General features: G+C 33.8%; 1 protein-coding gene across 1 annotated transcript in view; it reads right to left on the bottom strand.

The window, feature by feature from the left end:
• The window catches only part of LOC132007072 (protein POF1B-like), a 65252-nt gene extending 41011 nt beyond the window's left edge, over positions 1-24241 (bottom strand). Inside the window, exons 1-4 of the mRNA XM_059385215.1 lie at positions 24167-24241; positions 23716-24039; positions 9193-9240; positions 5190-5291 (exon numbers count right to left, since the gene is read on the bottom strand). Of these exons, the coding sequence (XP_059241198.1) occupies positions 5190-5291; positions 9193-9240; positions 23716-23997 (432 nt within the window). The 5' untranslated portion in view covers positions 23998-24039; positions 24167-24241. The remainder of the gene's footprint in view (positions 1-5189; positions 5292-9192; positions 9241-23715; positions 24040-24166) is intronic.
• Between the last annotated feature and the right edge of the window lie 415 nt (positions 24242-24656).

Genomic DNA, 24656 nt, shown 5'->3' with positions numbered 1-24656 from the left:
CATTGGGAGAAATTTTATTGAATTTATATATATATATATATATATATATATATATATATGTATTTTTTTTTGATCAGGTGGCTGTGACCATCCAAATACTTACCTAAATTCTAAATTGGCCAGAGAATTGCATGTTCTGATTAAATTAATATTCCAGTTACACTTAACACTAAGACTACAATGAATATTAATTAATCTTTGGTGATTCAACAGGCACTTCAGCATCTAATTTCATAACAATACTATCATACTGAAGATATAGATTGATATAAAATTAGATAATAATATAATGCAGTTATTTTCAATATCAGGAAGCTTATTAGAATCACAGTGGGGGCAGACAAAATTCTTATGCTTATGAAAATCAAGCACAAATTAAGAGGAAAGATTAGAAAACAGTGACTGAAGCTTCAGATCTAGAAAACGGGGATCCTAACTAATTCTACCACTTACTCTATGATTTTGGGAAACTATGCAATCTTTATGAGCCTTAGTTTTCTCATTTGCAAATATGGAGATAACATGTGTCTCATTGGGTTGCTGTGAGGAGTAAATGAGCTAATGTTTATAAAGTGCCTATTAAAAAGTAGGTGGGTAATAAACATTTATTATTATATTATTATTTTATTATCATGAATCATCATCCACCCCACTAATTTAGCAGGTGGCAAAAACAAACAAACAACAACCAAAAAAAAAAACCAAAACCCCTAAGGTCCAGAGAGGTAAGATGTTTTACTTATAATGACATGACTAATTCTTGGAAAAACTGGGATTGGAATTGATAATTTCTGGCTCAAATTTCTTTCAGAACATAAAGCTGACTTTTTACAGCCCTCAAAATAGTCTGGAACTTGTTTTTAAACTAAATATTTACTATCTGCTTGTTCATTTGTCTTGGTTTTCTTTTTTCTGATAAAGTATAGGTCAAAGAATAATAAAGGATATTTTAAAATATCCTTTAAAGACTATATATCCTTTAAAGAATAATAAAGGTTTTTTCAGGTTTGAGGATTTCAGGTATATTTCATTTTCCTAAATTATTTTGTTATTATTCTACTTTGCTAACAGGCATCTGAAAGATAGTGTTCAAAAAAGAATTCTCTATTTTGAATCAGAATGTTACATTCAGGGGTGCCTGGGTGGCCCAGTCATTATGCGTCTGCCTTTGGCCCAGGTCATGGTCCCAGGGTCTTGAGATTGAGCCCCGCATCAGGCTCCCTGCTCAGCGAGAAAACCATTTCTCTCTGTTCCACTCCCCCTGCTTGTGTTCCCTCTCTCACTGTCAAATAAATAAATAAATAAATAAATACTATTTTTTTAAAAAAGAACACATCTATGCACATATATTTAGCTTTGGAAGTATAAATTGAATCCTCTATTTCCTTTTGACAGTGGAAAGCTGACATGCATTAATAAAGTAAAGCACTTCAAATCTTATATTTCTTTTAATATGGCGCAATTTCAAACTATATTAAATGAAAAAAGCAAGGTACATAAGAGACAATATGCTATGCTCCCTTTTATATAACATTTTAAAATATATATATATATATATATGTGTATATTTACAAATATATACAACTTCTTTTAAATGCATAGAGCAAAAATCTTTTAAGGGTGACTGCCCATGGGAAGAGGCACTGAAAGACAAGAGGGTTAGGATAGAGAAGGTTTGGGTTTTTTTGTTTTTTGTTTTACTACTGTATATATTTTTATTCTTTTTTTATATACTTTTTAGACCTTTTTATACTTTTTATGCTTTGAGATTTTTAACATGTATACAAATTATCTTATGTGTACCAAATTATTTTGAAAGAAAAAGATATAAAGAAACATATTTTACAAATAGAAACCATCTTAGTAGTAATTGATAATAAAGGTCATAGAATCTGTTCATAGAATCATTTTCTCCAGGATCTTTTCAAATATGATGCACGTTATATGCTAACACTAAGATCTGTACAGTTTAGAAGTCAGTCTGTGTACTATCAGCTATTTTGGTACAAATTGTATGGGTGAATGTTCTTTTATGTTACAAAATACCCTCATACACTGGATTAGAATAAAGTCAGAATGATAGGTTAAGAAAACCTTCACCCAGTGGGGAACTTGTACACTACTGCAATAGAATTCCTCCTGAAAAAAAATTACTGTCTTTAAAAAGCAAGTTAGGAGACACTAGGAAGGACATATCAATGTAGGACAATAAACAAAACAAAACTAATTTCTCAATCATCTTTCTTTATTAATATATCTAGTTGACTCTTAAATAGAATGCTGACAGTCTCTCCATCTGGGGTGTCTTGTGGTTTTGCTGAGCCTATCTGGCCTCTGAACCACTCATTAGTATCACTGAAGACTTAGCAGATTTTCAGTTTCAATTATCATACCTGATTACTAAAATTATTGTTCTAAAGCATGGTATTCATATATTACTCATATTTTTGATGTGTACCACAAGGTAGATTTCTAATGTATAAAAATCAAACATTTCTGAATAATCATATATTTTGTCTTCTTTGATAGAGAAAAAAATATACAGAGTACAGTTCATAAGAACTACATAATTATCTTGCAACTGGCACCAATTTACCACCTTTTCATGACAAAGACCTCTGTTTTGGGCAGGTCTTATCTCCTAAGAGCTAGTCCTACTTGAACTAGTCTCATATAACATTAATTACTTCATGTCCTACTGCATCTCTATCACCGAGGAAACTCAACTAGGTCAAGGCAATTGTAGTTTGTTCCATATGCGTGGTTCCTTTTATTCTGGGTAGTCTCTCATGGCAGTCCCCAAACTCCCAAATCATTTAAGGCACTAATAAAAAAAAGTGTACGTAAAAAGGTAAATATTGAAATTAATGGTAAGTAACTGTATTGTTCTTTCAAAGGAATTCTTCTTTAACTGTTCCATATGTATAGCAATAAGAATGTACAGGATATTCAGCATTTTCCTTTAGGAGCCAAGATTTTAAAAATTATTTATCCTTTTTGAGACAAGAAATTAAAAAGAGCATGAAATGATGTGTCTCAAAAATTTCTTACTTTTTAAAATATGTCAGATTTATTGTTTTGTCAGTCTAGTTGGATAAAGGACAGATGTTATAATTTCTTTTTAAGATTTTATTTATTTGACAGACAGAGATCACAAGTAGGCAGAGAGGCAGGCAGATAGAGAGTGAGAGAAGGAAGCAGGCTCCCTGCTGAGCAGAGAGCCCGATGTGGGACTCGATCCCAGGACCCTGAGATCATGACCTGAGCCGAAAGCAGCGGCTTAACCCACTGAGCCACCTAGGCGCCCCAGATGTTATAATTTGATAGCTTGAGGAAAATGCCCCTTAAAGAACTGACATATTTGATAAAATTTTTCTATTTGGAATCATAATGTCCAGAAATATTGTTATTCTTCTGAAAGATATGTGTTCAATACATACCATACCAAGCCTTCTAATATATCCAACTTTCTAAGTAGACCAGAGTCTTAAATGTCTGGATTTTTATTATTCTGAGAGTTTACACTATTTTATTTTTAATAAGCATCAGATAAGTAATAATGTATTAGTTCCTATGAATCTGATAACAACTGCTTGTAAATACTCATAAAAATAAGATATGTTCTTATTCCAAGAAAATGTAAAAGAATTTAACATACTTTAATATTTCAATTGCATATGAGAAAAAATGACTTTGTGATAAAAATTCATTTGATATTATTTAACTGCCTGTTATAGGTTAAATTTTGTCCCCCCAACAAAATGCAAATGTTAAAGTCCTAATCCTTAGTACCTCAGAAAGTGACCTTGTTTAGAAACTGGAGCTGTTCCTTTGTTTTCCCCTTGAAACAAGGCTTTTATAGAAGTAAGACATTAAAATGAGGTAATTAGAATGGGTCCTAATGAAATATGACTGGTATTGTCATGAAAAGGGAAAATTTGGACACAGAGACAGACTTGTGCAGAGAGAAGTTGACATGAAGACAAGAAGGATGCCATGTGAAGATAAAGGATTAAAGTTATGCATCTACAAACCAAGGAACACCTGAGACCACAAGAAATTGGGAGATAGGCATAGAAGAGCTCCTTCCCTGAAGGTTTCAAAAGGAGCATGGCCCTGACAATACCATGATTTCATACTTCTGACCTCCAGGCCTGTGAGACAATAAATTTGTGTTGTTTTAAGCCAACCAGACTGTGGTACTTTGTTACAGCAGTCCTAAGAAACTAACACACTGCCCCATTTCAAGTATGTCCAAAAGACAAGTCCTAGGCTCTTCTGGGCTGGAAATGTTTGTATCCACTGAGATCAATGTGAAACTTCTGCTGGCTACAGTAACAACCCTGTTTGTAGGTCTAGTATATTTACATGCTATGGAATTACCATTGCCCTGCTACAGTTTTGAATGTTGTAGTTGCTATCTGAGATGAATTAATGAAATTTTTTAAAATGAGACTTGAACTACAGTTTTCTATACTTTTACAGAATATAGTATTGTACGTATCTATTCATATGTAGTGTTCATTTGAAAATTCACTTTATTTTTTTGCATTTTTTCAAGTTTTTATTTAAATCCTATCTAGTTAACATGTAGTACAACATTGGTTTCAGTAGTAGAATTTAGTGATTCATCACTCACATGTAACACCCACTGCTCATCACAGCAAATTCTCTCCTTAATGACCATCACCCACTTAGTCTATCCCCTGCCCACCTCCCCTCCATCAATCTTCAGTTTGTTCTTTATAGTTAAGAGTCTCTTATGGCTTGTTTCTCTGTCTTTTTCCCCCTTCCCCTATGTTCATCTGTTTTTCTTCTCAAATTCCACAATTAAGACAAAGTTATAATGTTTTAAATTATAATTTTTGTGAGACCATTTCAAAAGAGACATACAAAGCATTGGGACATTTGTATTAAATTCAGTTTTTACCATTAATTTTGTATGTGACTTGACACATTTTTACTTTAGTTTCCCCTTCAGTAAAACAGGGACAATAATACTTCACATGGATAGAATGAATATGAAAGTGTTAAGGATGATATGAAGGACTTTTAGACATAATAAGGTATTATTATGACTCATAGTGGCCTTGATGGGCACTTGACAATTGAGTGTCATTTTCACTTTATTAAAATGCTGGCAATTCAAAAGTATACACTTAATAAGCTTTAAAACAAATTTTACATACCTGATCCATATTTAGTTTCTCTACTTTTCTTATTGTTTTTTCATAAATAACATTGTTTCCTGGGAAGAAATGGCCTCCTCTTAGGAATGGAGAAAGTGGTTCCTATAAAGACAATAATGACTGTGTTTTTGTCTTTTTTTTTTTTTGAAAGATACCTTTTCAGAGGAACCTTAACTTAAGCAAATATCTAGTCTTTAATAAACTCTGAGTTAGTAGCATATTAGGAGAATAGAATGAGGACCCAATAAAGTTTTGCAAGATGTAAGGAAATAGTAACAAAGATAGTCTGTTTTCTTAAACAGAGTAATGTGGATCTCTCCTACTACCTTGTTTCAGGGGAAATAGGAAGGGGCTGAGAAAATATTTTTCCTTTTTTTAAAAAATAAAGCCTCAAACAGACAACCCCAACATCATACAAAAATTTCCAGAGGACAGAAAAGAGTTTTTTCTGTTCTTAAGGCAAGTTACAGTGAGTTTCCTCTGAGGTAGACAGGCATTAGGTCAACTTCATTTAAATTGAGTTCACTGGCAGGTTTCTTTCTTTCGAAAAGTATTATTGGAGATATGTAAAATAAACAATTCATCACTGAGCTGTAAATTAGGTAAAACTATATTAAAGATTTTTTTCCCTGGAACTTAGCTTTGGTGCCCTTGAAGTGTACAATTCTTACTTGTGATTATAACCAAAGCTAAGGCTGTTGTTACAACATGTGTTTTGAATACTGAGAACAGAGTAGAGTCAGTAAGTGCCAAGGTATCCCCATATAATCAACTAAGTTGATGCAGGATTATCCAAGTGCTTGAAAGATATCAGCCAATGAAATAAAGGCTGGTGACATGTCTAATATCTGAAAGAAATCAGGGAAGGACTAATAAGGATCAAATCAATAGTTTAAAACAAATGCAGGGGAGCCTGGGTGGCTTTGTCTTTAAGCATCTGCCTTGGGCTCAGGTCATGATTCCAGGATCCTGGGATTGAGCCCCGCATCGGGCTCACTGCTGAATGGGAAGCCTGCTTCTCCCTCACCCACTCCCCCTGCTTGTGTCCCCCTCTCTCGCTGTGTCTCTCTTTGTCAAATAAATAAAATCTTTAAAAATAAAATAAAATAAATGGAATACTACTATATTTCCTATCCTTCTTTTAGTTTTCATATGTCTATTTGTATGGGGGAAGTTATGGTTGTTTTACTACAAAGATTAATTGCATTCATTTATTTTTATAATACAGGGTAACAGTACAGAAGGGGATTGACCAAACCTGCTACTAGTTAATGTGTTTAAGACCATTTCAAAATCAAAACATGCTAGCGTTTTTGTCATCTGGTATTGTAAAAACTCTCAAAACAACTGGATGAAAACACTGGTTGTTGAGAATGCAAGACACTCTTAAATCTAAAGCTATTTACTTCTTATATTCAAGTTTGAATAAAGAGTGCTTTAACTAAACGTTCCTGGAATATTTTGGTGAAACAAATATGCAGTTGATTAAATTTGGCTAGCTGATGAATTTTTAAATCTAAAGGTAGATATATTTAGAAGGATTCTCCTAGAAGCTCTTTTGTGTTTGTATGTCTTTGTAAAACATTAAAAAAGACTTTTTGTAGTTATTTGCAATTGTATAACACATGTTTGAGAGCTTACTATGCACAATATGCTTTGCTATGTTTTTTTGACCATTTTTACTGAGATATTTAATACAGTTATATATAAGTCTAGCATTACAATAGCTTCAAATTGTAACACTATAGTCATTATACCTATTTAATGATATCAACATACTTTAGCTTAGTACATATTATTGGTAATAGTAAAGATTAAAAATATAAAAGGTGACTTGACTGAAATATGTACATTTATGTAAATGTAGGCTGTATATCAATGATCTGATATCAACATACTTTAGCTTAGTACATATTATTGGTAATAGTAAAGATTAAAAATACAAAAGGTGACGACTGAAATATGCACATTTATGTAAATGTAGGCTGTATATCAATGATCTGTTTTTTAGAAAATGGCTACATTTTCTTACAAAAAATACATTTCTTTTTCTCATTTTCTGCTTTGCTATTTTGAAATTCTTTTTTTATTATATTCAGTTAGCCAACATATAGTACATCATAAGTTTTTGTTGTAGTGTTCAATGATTCATTAGTTGTGTATAACAACCAGTGCTGAGTTTTATAAGGAATGAATCACACTTAGCTTATTACCAAGAACACTGAATATTGATCAGTATTCACCAAACTGTAGCCAGCAGCCTATTTTTATATTGTCCTCAAGCTAAGAATGATATTTAGATTTTTAAAGAACTCCATATCACTCGGCATCAGGGAAATACAAATCAAAACCACAATGAGATATCACCTCACACCAGTCAGAATGGCTAAAATCAACAAGTCAGGAAATGACAGATGCTGGCGAGGATGCGGAGAAAGGGGAACCTCCTACACTGTTGGTGGGAATGCAAGCTGGTGCAGCCACTCTGGAAAACAGCATGGAGGTTCCTCAAAATGTTGAAAATAGAACTGCCCTATGACCCAGCAATTGCACTATTGGGTATTTACCCTAAAGATACAAATGTAGTGATCCAAAGGGACACATGCACCCGAATGTTTATAGCAGCAATGTCCACAATAGCCAAACTATGGAAAGAACCTAGATGTCCATCAACAGATGAATGGATCAAGAAGATGTGGTATATATACACAATGGAATACTATGCAGCCATCAAAAGAAATGAAATCTTGCCATTTGCAACAACATGGATGGAACTAGAGCGTATCATGCTTAGCGAAATAAGTCAAGCAGAGAAAGACAACTATCATATGATCTCCCTGATATGAGGAAGTGGTGATGCAACATGGAGGCTTAAGTGGGTAGAAGAAGAATAAATGAAACAAGATGGGATTGGGAGGGAGACAAACCATAAGTGACTCTTAATCTCACAAAACAAACTGAGGGTTGCCGGGGGGAGGGGGTTTGGGAGAAGGGGGTGGGATTATGGACATTGGGGAGGGTATGTGCTTTGGTGAGTGCTGTGAAGTGTGTAAACCTGGTGATTCACAGACCTGTACCCCTGGGGATAAAAATATATGTTTATAAAAAATAAAAAATTAAAAAAAAATACATATTTGTTAACATGGTATTCAATTATTATTATAGGTACCTTTTGGAGATATAGTGCCTAAACTCCAGGGTAATCTTAAACTTGGGGTTATTAAGTTTTAAAAACTAGGGGAACTAGATCCTTGCATATCTTCCAAATCATGTACCTTTCAGAAGGTTTAGTTATAACACTATAAGCTTTTCTCTCTGAATGCAAACTGACAGTGCTATCACTCCCAAAGTCAGGTCCTTGACCAATCCAAGATCTAAGTACTTTATTTGTGGGGCACCTGGGTGGTTCAGTGGGTTAAGCCTCTGCCTTCAGCTCAGGTCATGATCTCAGGGTCCTGGGATCGAGCCCAGCATTGGGCTCTCTGCTCAGTGGGGACCCTGCTTCCGCCTCTCTCTGCCTGCCTCTCTGTCTACTTGTTATCTCTCTTTCTCTGTCAAATAAATAAAATCTTTAAGTACTTTACTTGTGCTAAACTCAAGGAACCTAAAATATATATTTTATAATATAATATAATATAATATAATATAATATAATAATATAATATAATATAAATACTGGAGATCCTTGACTAAAAATAAACTACACTCAAACTAAAAGCAATTAGATTGAATAGACAATGAAACTGAAAAATTTCAGTTCATAGCATTTTTTCAGCACCTGTTTCACATTCTTTTAATGGGTTGAGCTGATTATCATATATGATAATTCTCATATATGAGAATCCCTTTTCTAGTTTTGTGTTCCTGACATTTTGTAAATGTGTAAAGCCTTAGGAGAGCTTAAAGATTACTTAAACATATGAGCAAGGCTTACATAAAAAGAAAAGTATCTAATCTAATCCATAACTTCTTTTACCTGTTCAGTATTTGGGGTTATACGTACAGTGCTTGGAGGACAAGTAGATATTTTCAGAGTTGGAGAATGGAGTTCCTGTTGAGAAAAAAATGGATGTTCAGAAACTGTTACTAAGTTGTGTCATTTGAATATCTTACCTTCTTTAGGTATAACTTCCTTTAATTTTATAATAACCCAGTTTGTCAGAAGAACTTCCAAAGAGCACAGTACTGAATTCCTTTGTCAGCTTTGCTAGTAAACTAAGGATAAAATAATTTCTTGAATAATTTCATAATAACACATTCTTCTTGTATTTCTAGGTTACATCCTTCTTTTCTTCTTGAGATCTCTGCTAATATATATCCCGATGTTATTATAGGTCTGTAATTTAACAAGATGCAAAACTTATCAACATAAAATACAAAATTTTCTAACCATGATAGAAAACTACCTTTGAAAACTCAACTAAGTCTACTGCCCTGAAAATGCAAATCAAAACTACAATGAGATATTACCTCATAACTGTCAGAATCGCTAAAATAAAAAACACAAGAAACAACATGTGTTGGCGAGGATGTGGAGAAAGGTGAGCCCTCTTATACTGTTGGGGGGAATGCAAACTGGTGCAGCTACTCTGGAAAATGGTTTGGAGGTTCCTCATAAATTTAAAAATAGAACTGCCCAGTGATCCAGAATCAATCACACTACTGGATATTTATCCAAAAAATACAAAAATACTAATTCAAAGGGATACATGCACCCTTGTGTTTATAGCAGCATTATTTACAATCACCAAGATATGGAAGCAGCCCAGGGTCTACTGATTGACCAACAAATAAAGAAGATGTGGTATATATATACAATGGAATATTATTCAAAAATAAAAAGAATGAAATCTTGAAATTTGCAACAACATACATGGAGCTAAAGAGTATAATGCTAAGTGAGATGACAGTCAGAGAAAGGTAAATATGTATGATTTCACTCATATGTGGAATGTAAGAAACAAAACAAATGAGTTGGCAGGGTTGGGGGAAGAGACAAACCAAGAAAGAGACTATTCACTATAGAGAACAACCTAATGGTTACTGGTTACTGGAGGGAAGGTAGGAGGGGGAATGGGTTAAATAGTTGATGAGGATTAAGGAGTACATATGTGATGAGCTGTGGGTGATGTATGGAATTTTTGAATAACTATATTGTACACCTGAAACTAATAGAACCCTGTGTGTTAACAAACTGGAATTAAAATAAAATCTTTAAAAAAAAGACTACTGCTCTGAGATTACTTCAGTCTAACTTTTAATTATGGTTTGTCTGATCTGCTTCTGGTGAAATTTCAAAGACTAGGCTCTGATGTTAAAGGAAAATGGTCTATAAAAGTGATAGTATGATTTTTAATGATGGTTAGATAAAAGTCACTTTATTGATTATGCTGACATTCTTTACATTTTTCCCAAATCAGCGAAACTGTTGCTTTATTAGTGTGCAAAGAGTTGATAGCATTAGTCAATCTCTTCATACATTACTATAACTTACAACCAATTGACAGAACTCCAGGATATATTTCCACAATAAAACAATTCTTTCTTTCTTTTTTTTTTTTAGAACAAGGAGACTATTGAAAATCAGAATCACAGACTTGCAAGGGAAACACCGGCAGATTCGTATGGAAGTATAGCTATAATGTAGGTGTAATGTGCTGTTCTTAAAACAAATTGCCAAATATTTTGCATGCTGTGGGGTTTTTTTTTTGTTTTTCTTTTGGTTCACCTTATAACATTTTCATCCTCCCTTTCCGTGTTACATCAGCAGTAATACTACAAGCTTAATACTTCAAGGCAGCCTTTGAATATGTTCTCAGATTTCCTGCTATAGCTGAGAATTTCTCAGACAAATGCAGAGAATTAAAGATTGTAGGCCAAACAAGTATGTGGTCTTCAGCTCAGGATAATGGTTATAAATACAACCAAGTACAGGTGGGTTTGGCCCACAGGGCCAAGAGGAGCAGGTAAGAAAGAGAAAGAGAGGGAAGAAAATAAAAGGTGTTCTTTACTTATGCAATAGTACATGAATACATGTGAACATAAAAATGTATACAGATGAAGTCAAAGATCTTCCCTTAATCATTCTCCCTTTATCCAAATCCCCTACCCAGAAATAACCATTATTATCTGGTATACCTTCACATAAATATGTATCTATAAATAATAATATTTATTGTTTTTATTATTCTGCAGTACAAGTAAATATTTTTGTATTATAAATTAGATATGCCTATATAATTATAATTAAATTATAATTTACATAATTGTTTTGAGCCTTCATTATTAGAATTGGTTTAGGTAAATGTAGCTTTTCCCATTAAATGCTCATTTTTGCCACATCTATAGGATGTCACACTATATTTTTTGTTTTTCAAGTTGTTGAACGTAATTCTACTGTTAGATTTGACTAGTTCTTATAATAGGAAGCTAGATATATGATTTTTTTTATTATTTATTATCAAAAGTAACTTTTGAGTGGCTGAAAACAAGAGATCCTCCCAAAAGTGTATGAAAGAATAACCCTGATTAAATAACTTAAACTTCTAAAAATCCAATCGTTTTTTCTTTTTTTTGGTAGATAATATGATATATTTGTAGAGTGTATTCACAGGACTCCAAACTTGATAAAACATTGAATTTTTCTTTAATATTCATATTCAATTTTCTAGGAAGGCCCTACTTTCTTTGATTAAATATTAAGCATAGTATTGAGTTTTTTATTCTGTGGCTCATATTTGCTAAATACATAACTATTATCTTACAGGCAGCTTTCTTTAGGTAGAATTCTCATAAAAAATAATTTTGTTTATAATTAGGTGGGCTCAGCCTTATTATAAAATCCAGGCTGCTTTTCCCACACTCTCTAAGGTAATGGTTTTCAACTTTGTAAAATTGTATCAGTCCTCTTCCTCCTTTCCTTTTCTTCCTTATCCCTTTATAAAGCACATATGGCATTACCAATTTTAATATCAGAGTGGATTAAAATCAGTCTGCTTTTTGGGATAATTTCACTACATCACCTGAGATAATTGTCCATACCGTGATATACCCAAATCAGAGCTGGGAAGCTCTAGTTTTCCTAGAGAGAATTAATAAAACTGCATTTTATTTCTGTTTGTTAAAAAGCAATGTTTTTCAGAATTAACAAATCATATAGAATGCAAATAGCTACAATTTCTCAGTTACTTACCTTAGTGAGAGCGCTTACAAGTAGCTCAGTGAAGGGTAGAAAGGAGAGAAAGCAGAAGCTGGAGAGGTGTTATTCTCCTTTAGGTAGAAGAAAAATCTTAAAAATTTAAGACATACTCTGAATTCCAGGATTATTTCAGGGCAAGGCCTTGAAAATTTGAACAGAAACTCTTTTTGTTCATATATATGTATGTATGTATATTTATTTATTTATTTATACTTTCTATTCTGATAATAGAATATTAGAAGGGGGAAATCTGCCATATGATTTGCTGTAAGGGTCATCATCAAATGACTTGTTGAAACCAAAAAAATATAAACTTGCTTATACTGAACATACTTTAGTATTGAACTAAGGCTAATCAAGGTTGATAGTTGATATAGTGAAACTATCAAGAGCTGGTTTCTAAACCAGGACATTTATTAACTAGCTGTTTTAACTTGGACAGGCTATTTTGACATATCTGCATCTCAATTTCTTTATTTGTACAACAGAAAAATAATGCACAATGCCTATTTTTATGTGTACACTGTACAATTTATACAATGGATGTAATAATGTTTTTCTACTTAATTTCTTAAATTCCAGTGGGTAAATAATGTATGTAAAAGAATTTTGAAAAATAGAAATACCATCTGTTACTGTGAGGCATTATTTTTACTGGATTGGTTACATGTATAATTAATTTGTTCAATACTTGTTATGTAATAGTATTGGAAGAGATATAAAGCATAGATAGATACACTCTCTGTTCTCACCAGGCATATAATTATTTAAGGAGTAAAAACTGTTAGTGTAAATAATAATAGATTATTATAAAAGCTATGAAGAGCTTAGTATGAGTGTTTTGAGGGCTAAGAGATGAGTTCAGCCTGGGACAATTTAAGATTTAATCACAAGGTTATACCTGAGGAAATTTTTGAAAAATTGGTTTAATTTCAGCTCATCTAGATTGGTGAGGATGGGGAAATAAGACATTTTGGGTGTAAGAGCAACAGTGAAAAAGGCACATTTATGGAACTTCAGGGCCTATATTTAGAGAACAACAGTTTACATTTTGGCTGAAATAGAATATTAGAAGGGGAGTTCCAGGAATTAAGGTCCCTAGAAGCCAGATAATGAAGGGATCTGAAAGTCAGACTAAGAAATTTATAAATACTGAGTGTTATTGATGGTTTCTTCAGCAGAAGAGTGATATGAGGTATTTGTAGGGAATTTAAGCAACTTTTCTAGATAACATGGTCTTAGATTTAATATGTTTGTGAATATTTTAAAATAATTTTGGCTGAGTACTGAGCAGTAGTAGTAGTTTTTATGAGGGAATCTTTGGGCACACAACTGATACACTAAAACAATTATAAGGTAACTGAGCAAGATTCAGTAAATAAAGTCGCTTTACCCAGACAGATTTTAAGTAGCAGGGGAAGTAAAGGAGATATCTTTATAAGCAGACTACTAATTAGCAGCTTCAAAGTAATTTGCTTAAAAGAAGCAACACAACAAGATCCCAGGGAAATAATGTGATGACAGATCAGAATCACTAACCCTTTTACATAATTTGCCTTAATAAGTAATGGTAAATATTTGTTCATAGTGGAAAAAGGCATAAATCAAATATAAACAACTCAAGTCCAGATTCTTAACGTGACCCAAGGACTAAAACAGAAACTAACTGGCCTATTAAGTAGCTTCCTAATACTTACTTTATGTGTTTTTCACTTTTTTAAAGAAGGAATTTGTGTTCTACTTTCCATTTTCTGTTCAAAGAGAAGGCATTGAAGAGTGAAAATCACAAATAATCATAACCATATATCTTTATTAATGCCATTGCTTAAAGCCACATTCAGGCATTTTGCAAACCATAATCACAAAGGGCAAAGGAAGAGGAAATGAAAGAAAGAGGGAAGAGGAGAAGGGAGAGGGGAGAAGGCAAAAGGAAGATGGGAGAAAGAGCAGGAGAATTTCCAGTTCCATCCCATTGCCCAAAATATTTATTTTGGTTTATCTTTGATTTTTGATTTTTAAAGATTTTTATTTCTAAAAATCTTAACCCTCAGTTAGTGTACAGTCTATAGTGGAGGGGAGGAAGGACCACATCTGTAATATATTACTCAGTATTATAAGTACATTACACAAAAAACAAAAAAAAACAGACACACAGACAAAAAACAAAAACAAAACAAAAAAAACAAGTACATTACAGTTAAATAGTAAAAAGTGATACTATCTAGGAGAACACATTTGAGATGGAGGTGGGAATGGAGTACTACATTGAGGAGAGGGTAAGAAGATTCAGTACTGGATGTGTCTTTAAGAAGAAAATTTTCCAGATGTATTTTAAGGGTTAAGTAGGATTCCAGAGAAGATGTGAGGGAAGTGTGGCTGTTGCCAGTGTGGGGAATGAAATGAACAAAGGCAGGGGTGGAAGAGAGGCAAAATGCTGAGTTTCTTCAAGAAACAGCAGTAGAGTGTGTCCAGGACACAAGGTAGGAGGAAGTGGGTCGTGGGAAGTAACATAGTAAAAGTAGAATAGGACTATTCTTTTTTTAAAAAAGATTTTATTTATTTATTTGACAAAGATCACAAGTAGGCAGAGAGGCAGGTAGAGAGAGAGAGAGAGAGGAAGGGAAGCAGGCCCCCGCTGAGCAGAGAGCCTGATGCAGGGCTTAATTCCAGGACCCTGGGATCATGACCTGAGCCAAAAGCTTTAACCCACTGAGCCACCCAGGCACCCCTAGAATAGTGCTATTCTAAGGAGACACTTTGATGTCCTCGAGGTGAGGAGTTTGAACCTACCTTTGGAACTTGATAATTAAAGTTTTTGAAAAAATTCTGTACCACAAAGTAAATGACATTTTATTGCTGAGATTATTAATCCCACATCAAAGTAAAAATTGATTTTATCTCTTCATAATACTTCTATCAAAGTTCTCCTGAAGCACTGATGAATTTTTAACTAACTAAAAATTAATCAACTTATTACCCAGTGCTAGAGCCTTATATATTTTGATACAAAACAATCAATACAATTTATGAGAAAAATATTTTTTAAAAAAGAATTCTGAATAACAGCAAAAAATGTCTGCCTTCTTGATAAATTACAAATTGTTAACACATTGAAATGTTCATTACATTATTATCTAGGCCTTGGTTTGTGTCAAAAGATTTTAAGTCATTCATAAATAGAAGCATATACATGATCATGAAGTAAAAATAAGAAACAGGTATCAGATGTTACTGTGTAAAATAAGTAAGAGTCGAATGTGTAGACCAAAATATATAGCATAGCATGGAGGTTACAAGCATTGACCTACAACCAGACTGCTAGATTTAAATACTAGTTCTATCACATACTAGCTATATGAACTTCAGTAAGTCATATAACGTCTCTGTGCTTCAGTTATCACATCTGTAAAGATGAGAATGATATTTGGACTTTACTTACTAAAGTTTAAAATTAATTCAGTGGATTAAGGGAAATAGGAAGTTCCAGAGAGGTTATAAAAAATAGATCTTGTTCCTAAAAGAAATAAAGATGCATTTTGATTGAGGATGGTCATTTTTTATCTTTTTCCTCTTCTTAACCATTTGCTTTGCCAAAAAGTGAGGTTCTGGGAAAATCATATAGACAAACAGAAGGATAGATACATACATAACAATGTTTTATTTAGGTTTATGAATTTCTTTTTTAAAGGTTTATGAATTTAATTCTATTTCTCCTAAAATAGTCACTCTACACTTTACTTTGAGAGTTTGTAGCTTCATTTTTTATTTCATTTTTATCTATCCATTATAGCTGATCATGTAAATTGGAAGCACTTTGTACCACCATAAATTTCCTTGAATGTGATGATCTTAGAGGTAATTCTGTCTTCAAATGTGTAGCCTGGCTGTATAGATTTGCAGTGTCCAGTAGAACACTTTGCAATGGCGGAAATGTTCTACATTTGTGTTGTCTGATATAGTAACCATCAGCTACATATGTCTGTTGAACAGTTAAAATGTGCCTGGTTCAATGAGGAACTGAATATTTAATTTTATTTGATTTTGATTAATTTAGATATAAATGGAAAGCCTCATGATATCCTATTAGAACTGTAGCTCTAGAGGAAACATTAAGAGGCAGATAGCAAACAAGTTTTAATGCCCAGTGTCTTTGCATTTTAAAAAGAAAAAAGTAAGCACAAACTAAAAAAACTCCATCTCAAATATTAAGGTTCAAGTTCAAAGACTCTAAGAGCATGGGAACTTCCAAATTACTCTTTCTAAGGGAGTCTTATGCCAGTAAACATTATAAATATATTCCTGCCATTCCAGTCTTTTGATCATATACCATGAGTTTTAGAAAATTGTTCTAATGGTTTTCTTCATCAGTCTTTCTTAGCTAATAGAACCCTAATAAGCCTTTCAAGCATACGTCTTTATGTAATCTTTCCAGTATTAAAAGAAGTCTTACTTTATAGCCTATTCATTCATTATCTAGTAGCCTATTTTGTCTGTGCAACTAGGGACTTTTGTTGGCCATATTTTCACAGCAGTGGTAAAAATGGAAAGAATCAGCGAGTGTCCAGACAGTGTATTCAACACCTTCACATATTATCTCATTTAATGCTCACTAAAACCCTGAAGGAAGGTATCATTGTTCCCATTTTAAAATTGAGGACACTGAGGTCCTGAGAGGTCAAAATGTATTCTAGGTTCTATGACACTAACACTATGTGTCAGACACTATGCTGTATGTTTTCCATCACGTATTATCGAATTTGACTCTAAGAATGATCCTATGAATTAGGTGTTATTGTCTCATTTTACCAATTAAGATACTGAGACCTATAACTAGCATGTCCCTGAACCAGGAATTAAATCCAGGACATTTAAAACATAAACCTACACTCTTAGCCACTACACTAGACTGTTTCATAGTTTGGATCTGCTAAAGTCTACCTCATCACTGCTCATTTATTATTTGCAGCTCTCTATGAGCTATTCCCCATAGATTCATTTGTATGGGAATTTTCTCTGCACAGTGTTTTCTGTGACTCATCTTTATACTCTACAAAATATGAACCTCTGCAGCCAACACCTATTATCTTTCATTTACTATTGATAACTTATCAAAGAATTCAAGTCTTTGGTGCAATAAATACGGGAGAAATGGCAAGATTGTTGGGAATGAGAATTAGGCAATAGAGATTACATACACAATATAGGACTTTGTTCTCTAAATATTTGGAAGCATGTTGAAATGAACATGGAACTTGCATGCTGTCTAATTTGATCTTTAAAACTTTGAAAAACTAATAAATAATATAATGTTCCAAGACAGAGTCTTAAAAATGACTGAGAATCACCAAAAGTAATAATAGTGACTTAGGAACAGTTTAGGACCAATAGTTTCAAAAGAGACAATATCTTGGGGTGCCTGGGTGGCTCAGTGGGTTAAAGCCTCTGCCTTTGGCTCAGGTCATGATCCCAGGGTCCTGTGACTGAGCCCCAGGTCGGGCTCTCTGCTCAGCAGGGAGCCTGCTTCCTTCTCTCTCTTTCTCTCTGTCTGCCTCTTAGTCTACTTGTGATCTCTGTCAAATAAATAAATAAAAATCTTTAAAAAGAGGCAATATCTTTAAATACCAACTGACATTTATGCTGACAGAATTTGCCTAGGCAAACTGCTATTTGAATACATTCTCTGAATAGTTTAAAAGATGTTTTTGTTAAAACTTTTCGAAATCAATAACATGGTTAAGTACCTGCCTTAGGTTATTGTTCAGTGCTGTTCTGAACTTTGTACAGGAAGAAACATAAATTATACTGATTTTCTTAGATGAAACAAACACTTCCTTGATTTAGGATAAAATCTGTAACTCTATTCTCATGTTAAGAAAGCAATAGAATCAATGAAACAAGATGGAATTGGGAGGGAGACAAACTATAAGTGACTCTTAATCTCACAAAACAAACTGAGGGCTGCTGGGGGGAGGGGGGTTGGGAGAAGGGGGTGGGATTATGGACATTGGGGAGGGTATGTGTTTTGGTGAGTGCTGTGAAGTGTGTAAACCTGGTGATTCACAGACCTGTACCCCTGGGGATAAAAGTATATGTTTATAAAAAATTAAAAAAAAAAAGAAAGCAATAGAATGTACTAGAAATAGAACTTCTTCCCCTCATTTCTTTCCTCCAAAAGAAATTTCTCATTTAAGAGACTCATTCTTTCTCTTTTCCTGAAGGAAACTAGGAGAGAAAATAAGTATACAGTCTCTTTGCAGTACATGCTTTTTGACTTTAGAAGTATATAGGGTGCCTGGGTGGCTCAATAAGTTTAGTGTCAATTTTCAGCTCAGGTCATGATCTTAGGGTCCTGGGACTGAGCTCTGCATTGGGCTCCCTACTCAGCAGGAAGCCTGCTTCTCTCTCCCCCATTCCCCCTGCTTGTGCTCTCTCTTTTCCTTTGTCAAATAAATAAATAAATAAAATCTTAAAAATAAAATAAAATAAAACAAAAATAAAAACTGAAAGTACATATGCTCTGTTGGAGATTTTTTAATAAAGAAGTAGCTTCTGGTGTAAAAAAAAGTTAGCTCAAATACACTTATTTAAAAAAGTTTTCACTTTTAAATGGGGTTTAACAAACAAAAAGCAGAATCAGACATAAATACAAGGAACAAATTAATGGTTGCAAGAGGGAAGAGGTGTGAAGGTATAGACAAAATGCGTAAAGGGGAGTGGGAGATACGGGCTCCCAGTTATAGAATGAATAAGTCACTGGAATAAAAGGCACAGCATAGGAGTTAAGGTCAATGATATTGTAATAACATTGTATGGGGGCAGATTGTAGCTGTATTGTGGTGAGCACAGCATAATGTATGGAGAACTTGAGTTACTATTAGTATGCCTGAAACTAATGGAACATTGTGTGTCAACTATAGTCAAATAACAAAAATTAAATAAAAATAAATGGCAAATCTCCCAGTTGTTTTACCATGAATTGTCAAGAAAAGAAATTTGGATCACAGCAGTTAAAGGACCAGTTCACCTCCTTTCCCCTTGCCCTATCTCCCTTTCTCACCTTGTCTATCACACACACACAAACACACAGAGCTTGTGAATGTCACGGCCTGAAAACAGGCCCAGCAATTTATCAAACCTCCCTTAAACAAGACACAATTGGCATGGGCATTTTTACTCAGCAATTAGTTGCATTCACGATTTCTATAGCTTTTAACTGCAAGCATAAAAGGGCTGACCGAAGCTGAAAACATGGGCCTCTTTATCCCATGACCTCATTCGTTTTTCTACAACCTACTTCCCTGAACAATCATTGACTTTTAGTGACCACACCCTTGAACAACAATTTATCAAAGCAACACACTCCTCCCTGCAGAACAGGAAATTTTTCTGATAGTGTATAGGAATCTGGCACAGCAAAGGAGCTATCCACAATCTTTGTAACCAAAGAAAAGGGGAAAAAAAACATGTAAACAAAGATAAACCCAAGCTGAGTAATTGTTGATAGCAGAGCCTGTCAATAACACACATAAAAGCACATTCTCCCCAGCTGCTTTCTAGAGTTAAATTTGGTTGTAAGTTTTAACTTCAAAAGAATGGTAACCCACATGACACACAGATTATAAGATCCTTTCTTTAAATAAAACTTGTTTTGTTCAATAAAATGCTAATGCCCAAAGCACAAAATAATATTTAAAAATGAAATACAGACATATGGAACACTTACAGACCAGGTCCCGCACATCTATCCTCAAAGTCGACTCTCCCTGGGATAAGGCAGTGGTTATTTATCCAAATAATCACAGTGCTTTCTATGTAATAGGCATTTAATAAACATTAAATTCAATGAAAGGCTGCTATTAAAAATATTTTATTTTGATTCAATTCTCTCTCAAACAACAGAATTCCTTTGCATACGTGGAAAATATCTTGAACTTCATGAAAAGCTTAATTGGTGGGTGGGAAATATATATGTTGAGTGATTTTACATCGATGGTATTCATTAAGGCAGTATTTCATTTTGAGTTAATGATGGTAGGTTAATATTTAAGCTTTTTAAAAGGCTGAGTGGTAAGTTGTTTTATGTAGTTTCTAGAACTTCATTTATTTATAAGACTGCTTTTAGTTTTAAAAATGCATCCATGCCCTTGATTACCTCATGTTTAATTTTACCTATCTATATGGATAAACCTGGTAATTTTAATCCTAGAATTAATTTAGGCAATTTCACCAGCAACTATTTTCTACATTCAATTTTCTCTGATCTAGCAATCAGATAAAATAATAACCAAGAGAATAATAAAATGTATCTATTAATTATAGACAAGAAACAAAGCAACAGTATATCTGGAGAAATTTAAAATGTTTGTATTTATAAATAACAGTGTAGTGCACAAGAAGGCAATAAAGGAAAAAACATACTAAAAAGCCAGAAGAAATAGGGGCACCTGGGTGGCTCATTTAAGCCTCTGCCTTCAATTCAGGTCATGGTCTCAGGGTCCTGGGATCAAGCCTGCTTCTAGCCCCCATGGGGGGGGGTATTTGGTCAGCAGGGAGCCTGCTTCCCCCTCTTTCTCTGCCTGCTGCTCTGCCTACTTGTGATCTCTCTCTCTCTGTCAAATAAATAGATAAAATCTTCAAAAAAAAAAAAAGCCGGAAATAGAAAATATTGAAGTGCTGCAAAAAACATTTAGGTAAATCTAAAATGTCTACTATATGAGCTAAAATTAAGACCAGGAAACAAAGAAAAGTGACACCAATTACAGTTTCTCAAAGGGAACATATTGTACTACTGAAAATTATAGATTTTTTATATTTCATTTTATTTTATTTTATGTAGGCTCCATGCCCATCATGGGGCTTGAACTCAGTCTTGAGATCAAGAGTCTCAAGATTCAAGACCTGACTGAGGCAGCCAGGTGCCCCAGTTATGCATATTTTTAAATCTTATGAATTATCTTAATGTTATCTAAACACCAAAATGCTAACAAAGTAAGAGTTTGACTGACTTTATGATAACCAACAATTGATTATACTACACGTTTTACTACCTGCAAGGATCACAAGCTCGAGCATCAGAATAGTTGCTACATACCAACTCAAAATGTTTCTAAAATATGTCTTATTAAAGAAAGACTTTATTAAAACGTAAAAAAAACAAACAAAAAGGGTTTTGAGTAATATGTACTATTTGCTTGTGCCTCTCATGGTATATAATAAAGCTGCTGCCTCATCTTACCCATTACATTAACATGAAGGTAATTTCAGATCAAATCTAAGTTTTACTTTACACAATACCATCCTGCCAAGAAACAAGAAGAAAGAAAAATAAAATAGAAGAGTTTCTTCATCACATTATTTGTGACAACTATCTCAAAGCTTTCTTGCCAAATTATCTTTTAGTGGATTTGTGAATGCCCTTTGATATCTAACTCAGTTTGAAATTTTATAGTCAAATTTTCTTTCTTCTTGTTTCACTAAGGGAATGAAACTTCTTGGTTTGTCCTTCACTATACATCACCTATCTCATCTTCACACAGCCCTTATTTTTCTTTCTTTCCAATTATAACTTCAGACTTCAGAACACTCCATTCCAATCTCATATCCCAGTTTTTGAGGCCATATTTTCTGTGCCTAGGGTTCTTTATAAACTCCTCTATGGGGAACTGTGTCCCAGGATGGAGATAGTTTTATAAGGATCACTTTAATAATTATCAGGTAGAAAGAAGAAAAAGCCATGTAAAAATCTTGATCAGCTTGGTCCTGAGATGACTAAAAAAAGAAAGTTGAACTAAATACAATAGAATACAGGGCTCCTAAAACTTGCTCTGTAGTCAGTATTTGTAACTTGTTAAATTTATGCTGTTAAATTTTTATCTGTCTTTATTAGCAAGATGACAAGAAAAGAGGTTGTTTTTAAATAACTATTACAGTTAGGGTGATTTTAACATTTCTATAATAACGGTAACTAGGTTTTGTATTGTTTTGGAGCTACTAAGGAACATAGATGTCACCCACTTTACTGTTTATTAACAACCTAATACTAAATATTGGAATGTACATTCACATAATTATTTATCAGTTATGCAAAGCAGTATTTTTTCCCTTTGTATTTTTCTTTCCTTTGACTTCAATACAGGTGGAGGGTTTTATGTTTGTTTTTTATTGTTTTTTTTTGTTTTGTTTTTTTCAGTTAGGAAATTAATGACAGTAAATCCTGGATTTTTTCTTCATATTTTTTCTCTCAAATTAAGCTAAGCATGAAATATCTGTAAAATTGTCGCCTTTTTATCTCTGTCTTTAAAAATTCTTTTAAAATAGTTTTATTACATACTTTAGAAATTTTGCTTCATATCCTATTTTAAATTGTGGTTTTGGGAAAAATAACCCATATTATTCCAGGTTGGTAAAATAATGGAACATCAGATAATATCATCGCAATGGTTACTTTTTTAATTCTTTACAGTCTAAATTTTATCTTGAAAACATAATTTTAGTTTGGACAGATGTTTCCAGAAAACTTAAAGTCATGCAAGTTTAATGTAAAGGGATTTAAAGAATGAAAATAGACATAGAGCTCTTATTTTATAGTCTTGCAATGTTCCTTTACATTCATTGACAAGATTATTAGCACAGATACTGGTGCTAAAATAACCCCTTTAAAAATAACTGTATTTTATTTTTAAAAATGTCTTAGAGTTTTGCTTTTTTAAGCATTTATATAACAATTGATTACATCTTGCCTTCCTCAATCCTATATCTATTCTTTCAATCCTCTTTCTACCAATATTCATGAATTATTCACTTTGGCTGTATAAGAACCAGTGTGTCATTTTCACAAGATGAAACACATACAACAATTTGAACAGGTATTTGTGCATGTCACTTACCCAGCAACAGAGTACTATTTGCTGAACACAAATAACTGCTCATTACTCCATATGAGCCATTATCTCTGAACTACCTATTTTATCTAAAAAATCTGTTTACTTCTGAAATAAAGTGAATCAGTGGGAACTAGTCTATAAAAGTTATTGTATTCAAGTTGAAGATTGCTTTATGGTAAGAGCAAGGGAATACCCCGGATCAGATATCTGATCTAACTGTGCTCTAGTTAGATCATTAAACTCATAGGAGCTATTAAACAACCACAGGAACTAGTAAAGAAAAGTACAGCAAGAGATGGAATTTAAGTGACCATACATTGCTTGTATAGCTACAATCCACCAAAAGATAACATCCTGTAGACCAGAGGCAGAGAAGCAGAAAGAAAATATATGTGGTTCAAGATATCCACTCTCTATAAATCACACAGAGTTATCTTAATGGTACCTGAGAATGGTTGCTCCAAACCAAATTTTGGTAGGAGGAGGCAGTTTTGAGAGGAGAGAGAACTTCCTGTGAGCTGATGGGGTCCAACGCCTGAACAACTTTGTTCATGGGCCCACTGTAGGTCCTCACTCTCTCATACACTACATTTTTTTCTGGTGGGTGCTGGGTTTGGCTTGACTGATGATAACAGTGGTAATGCTGGGGCTGGCACTGCAGCATCTCTGGGGGTTGTGGAGTCCCACAGCTGCTGCTGCTCATCTCACTCCAATAGCTTGAGCTCATGATGTTCTCAGTGGTCAGCAAGGTACTCTGCAGACGCTCTCCCTATGGAACAGAGAGAGAGAGAGAGAAAGCACTGGTGAATAAGGGTAAGAGGGCAAGCAGGCACAAGTAGAAGTCATTTATCAACCCCCTCTGCCTGTAGTGGTGCCCCTGGAGAGGTTAGAGTTACCTGAGCAGCAGCAGGAACAGGTCTGGCAGCTGCAGAGGAGGCAGCAAAATTATTTGAGTGCAAATGAAAAGTAGAGCCACCCTGTGAGATTGCTCCAGGAAATGGTACTGACACGCCCCTCATGGGTGGATTCACCTGGCAGCTTTACTTGCCAAGAGAGGCCCTGCTTTGCCACAGAGATACAAGGCTGCATTCAAGTAGGTAAGGGAATCTGGAAAGAATAGAAATGAGGAATTTTAGGGCTGAAGCCAGAGCTTCCAAGTCCACAGTCTTGGAAATTCATTTAACTGTAAATAAGCATACAAAGACATGCTTGTGTCTAAGCTTATTAGAGAAAAAGTAACAAACATCACATGAAAGTGACTTTCCCATGGTTCTTAAGCTTACTAAAGAAAATTACGGGCATGGATATTATCATTCCAGAGTCCCAGATCAAAATACAAAGTATTAGCGTAGGAACACACTAATTTTCACAGATAAATTTGCATTC

This window comes from Mustela nigripes, chromosome X, assembly GCF_022355385.1.
Source record: "Mustela nigripes isolate SB6536 chromosome X, MUSNIG.SB6536, whole genome shotgun sequence".
Lineage (NCBI taxonomy): Eukaryota > Metazoa > Chordata > Mammalia > Carnivora > Mustelidae > Mustela > Mustela nigripes.
This window is presented reverse-complemented; position numbering and strand designations above follow the sequence as displayed.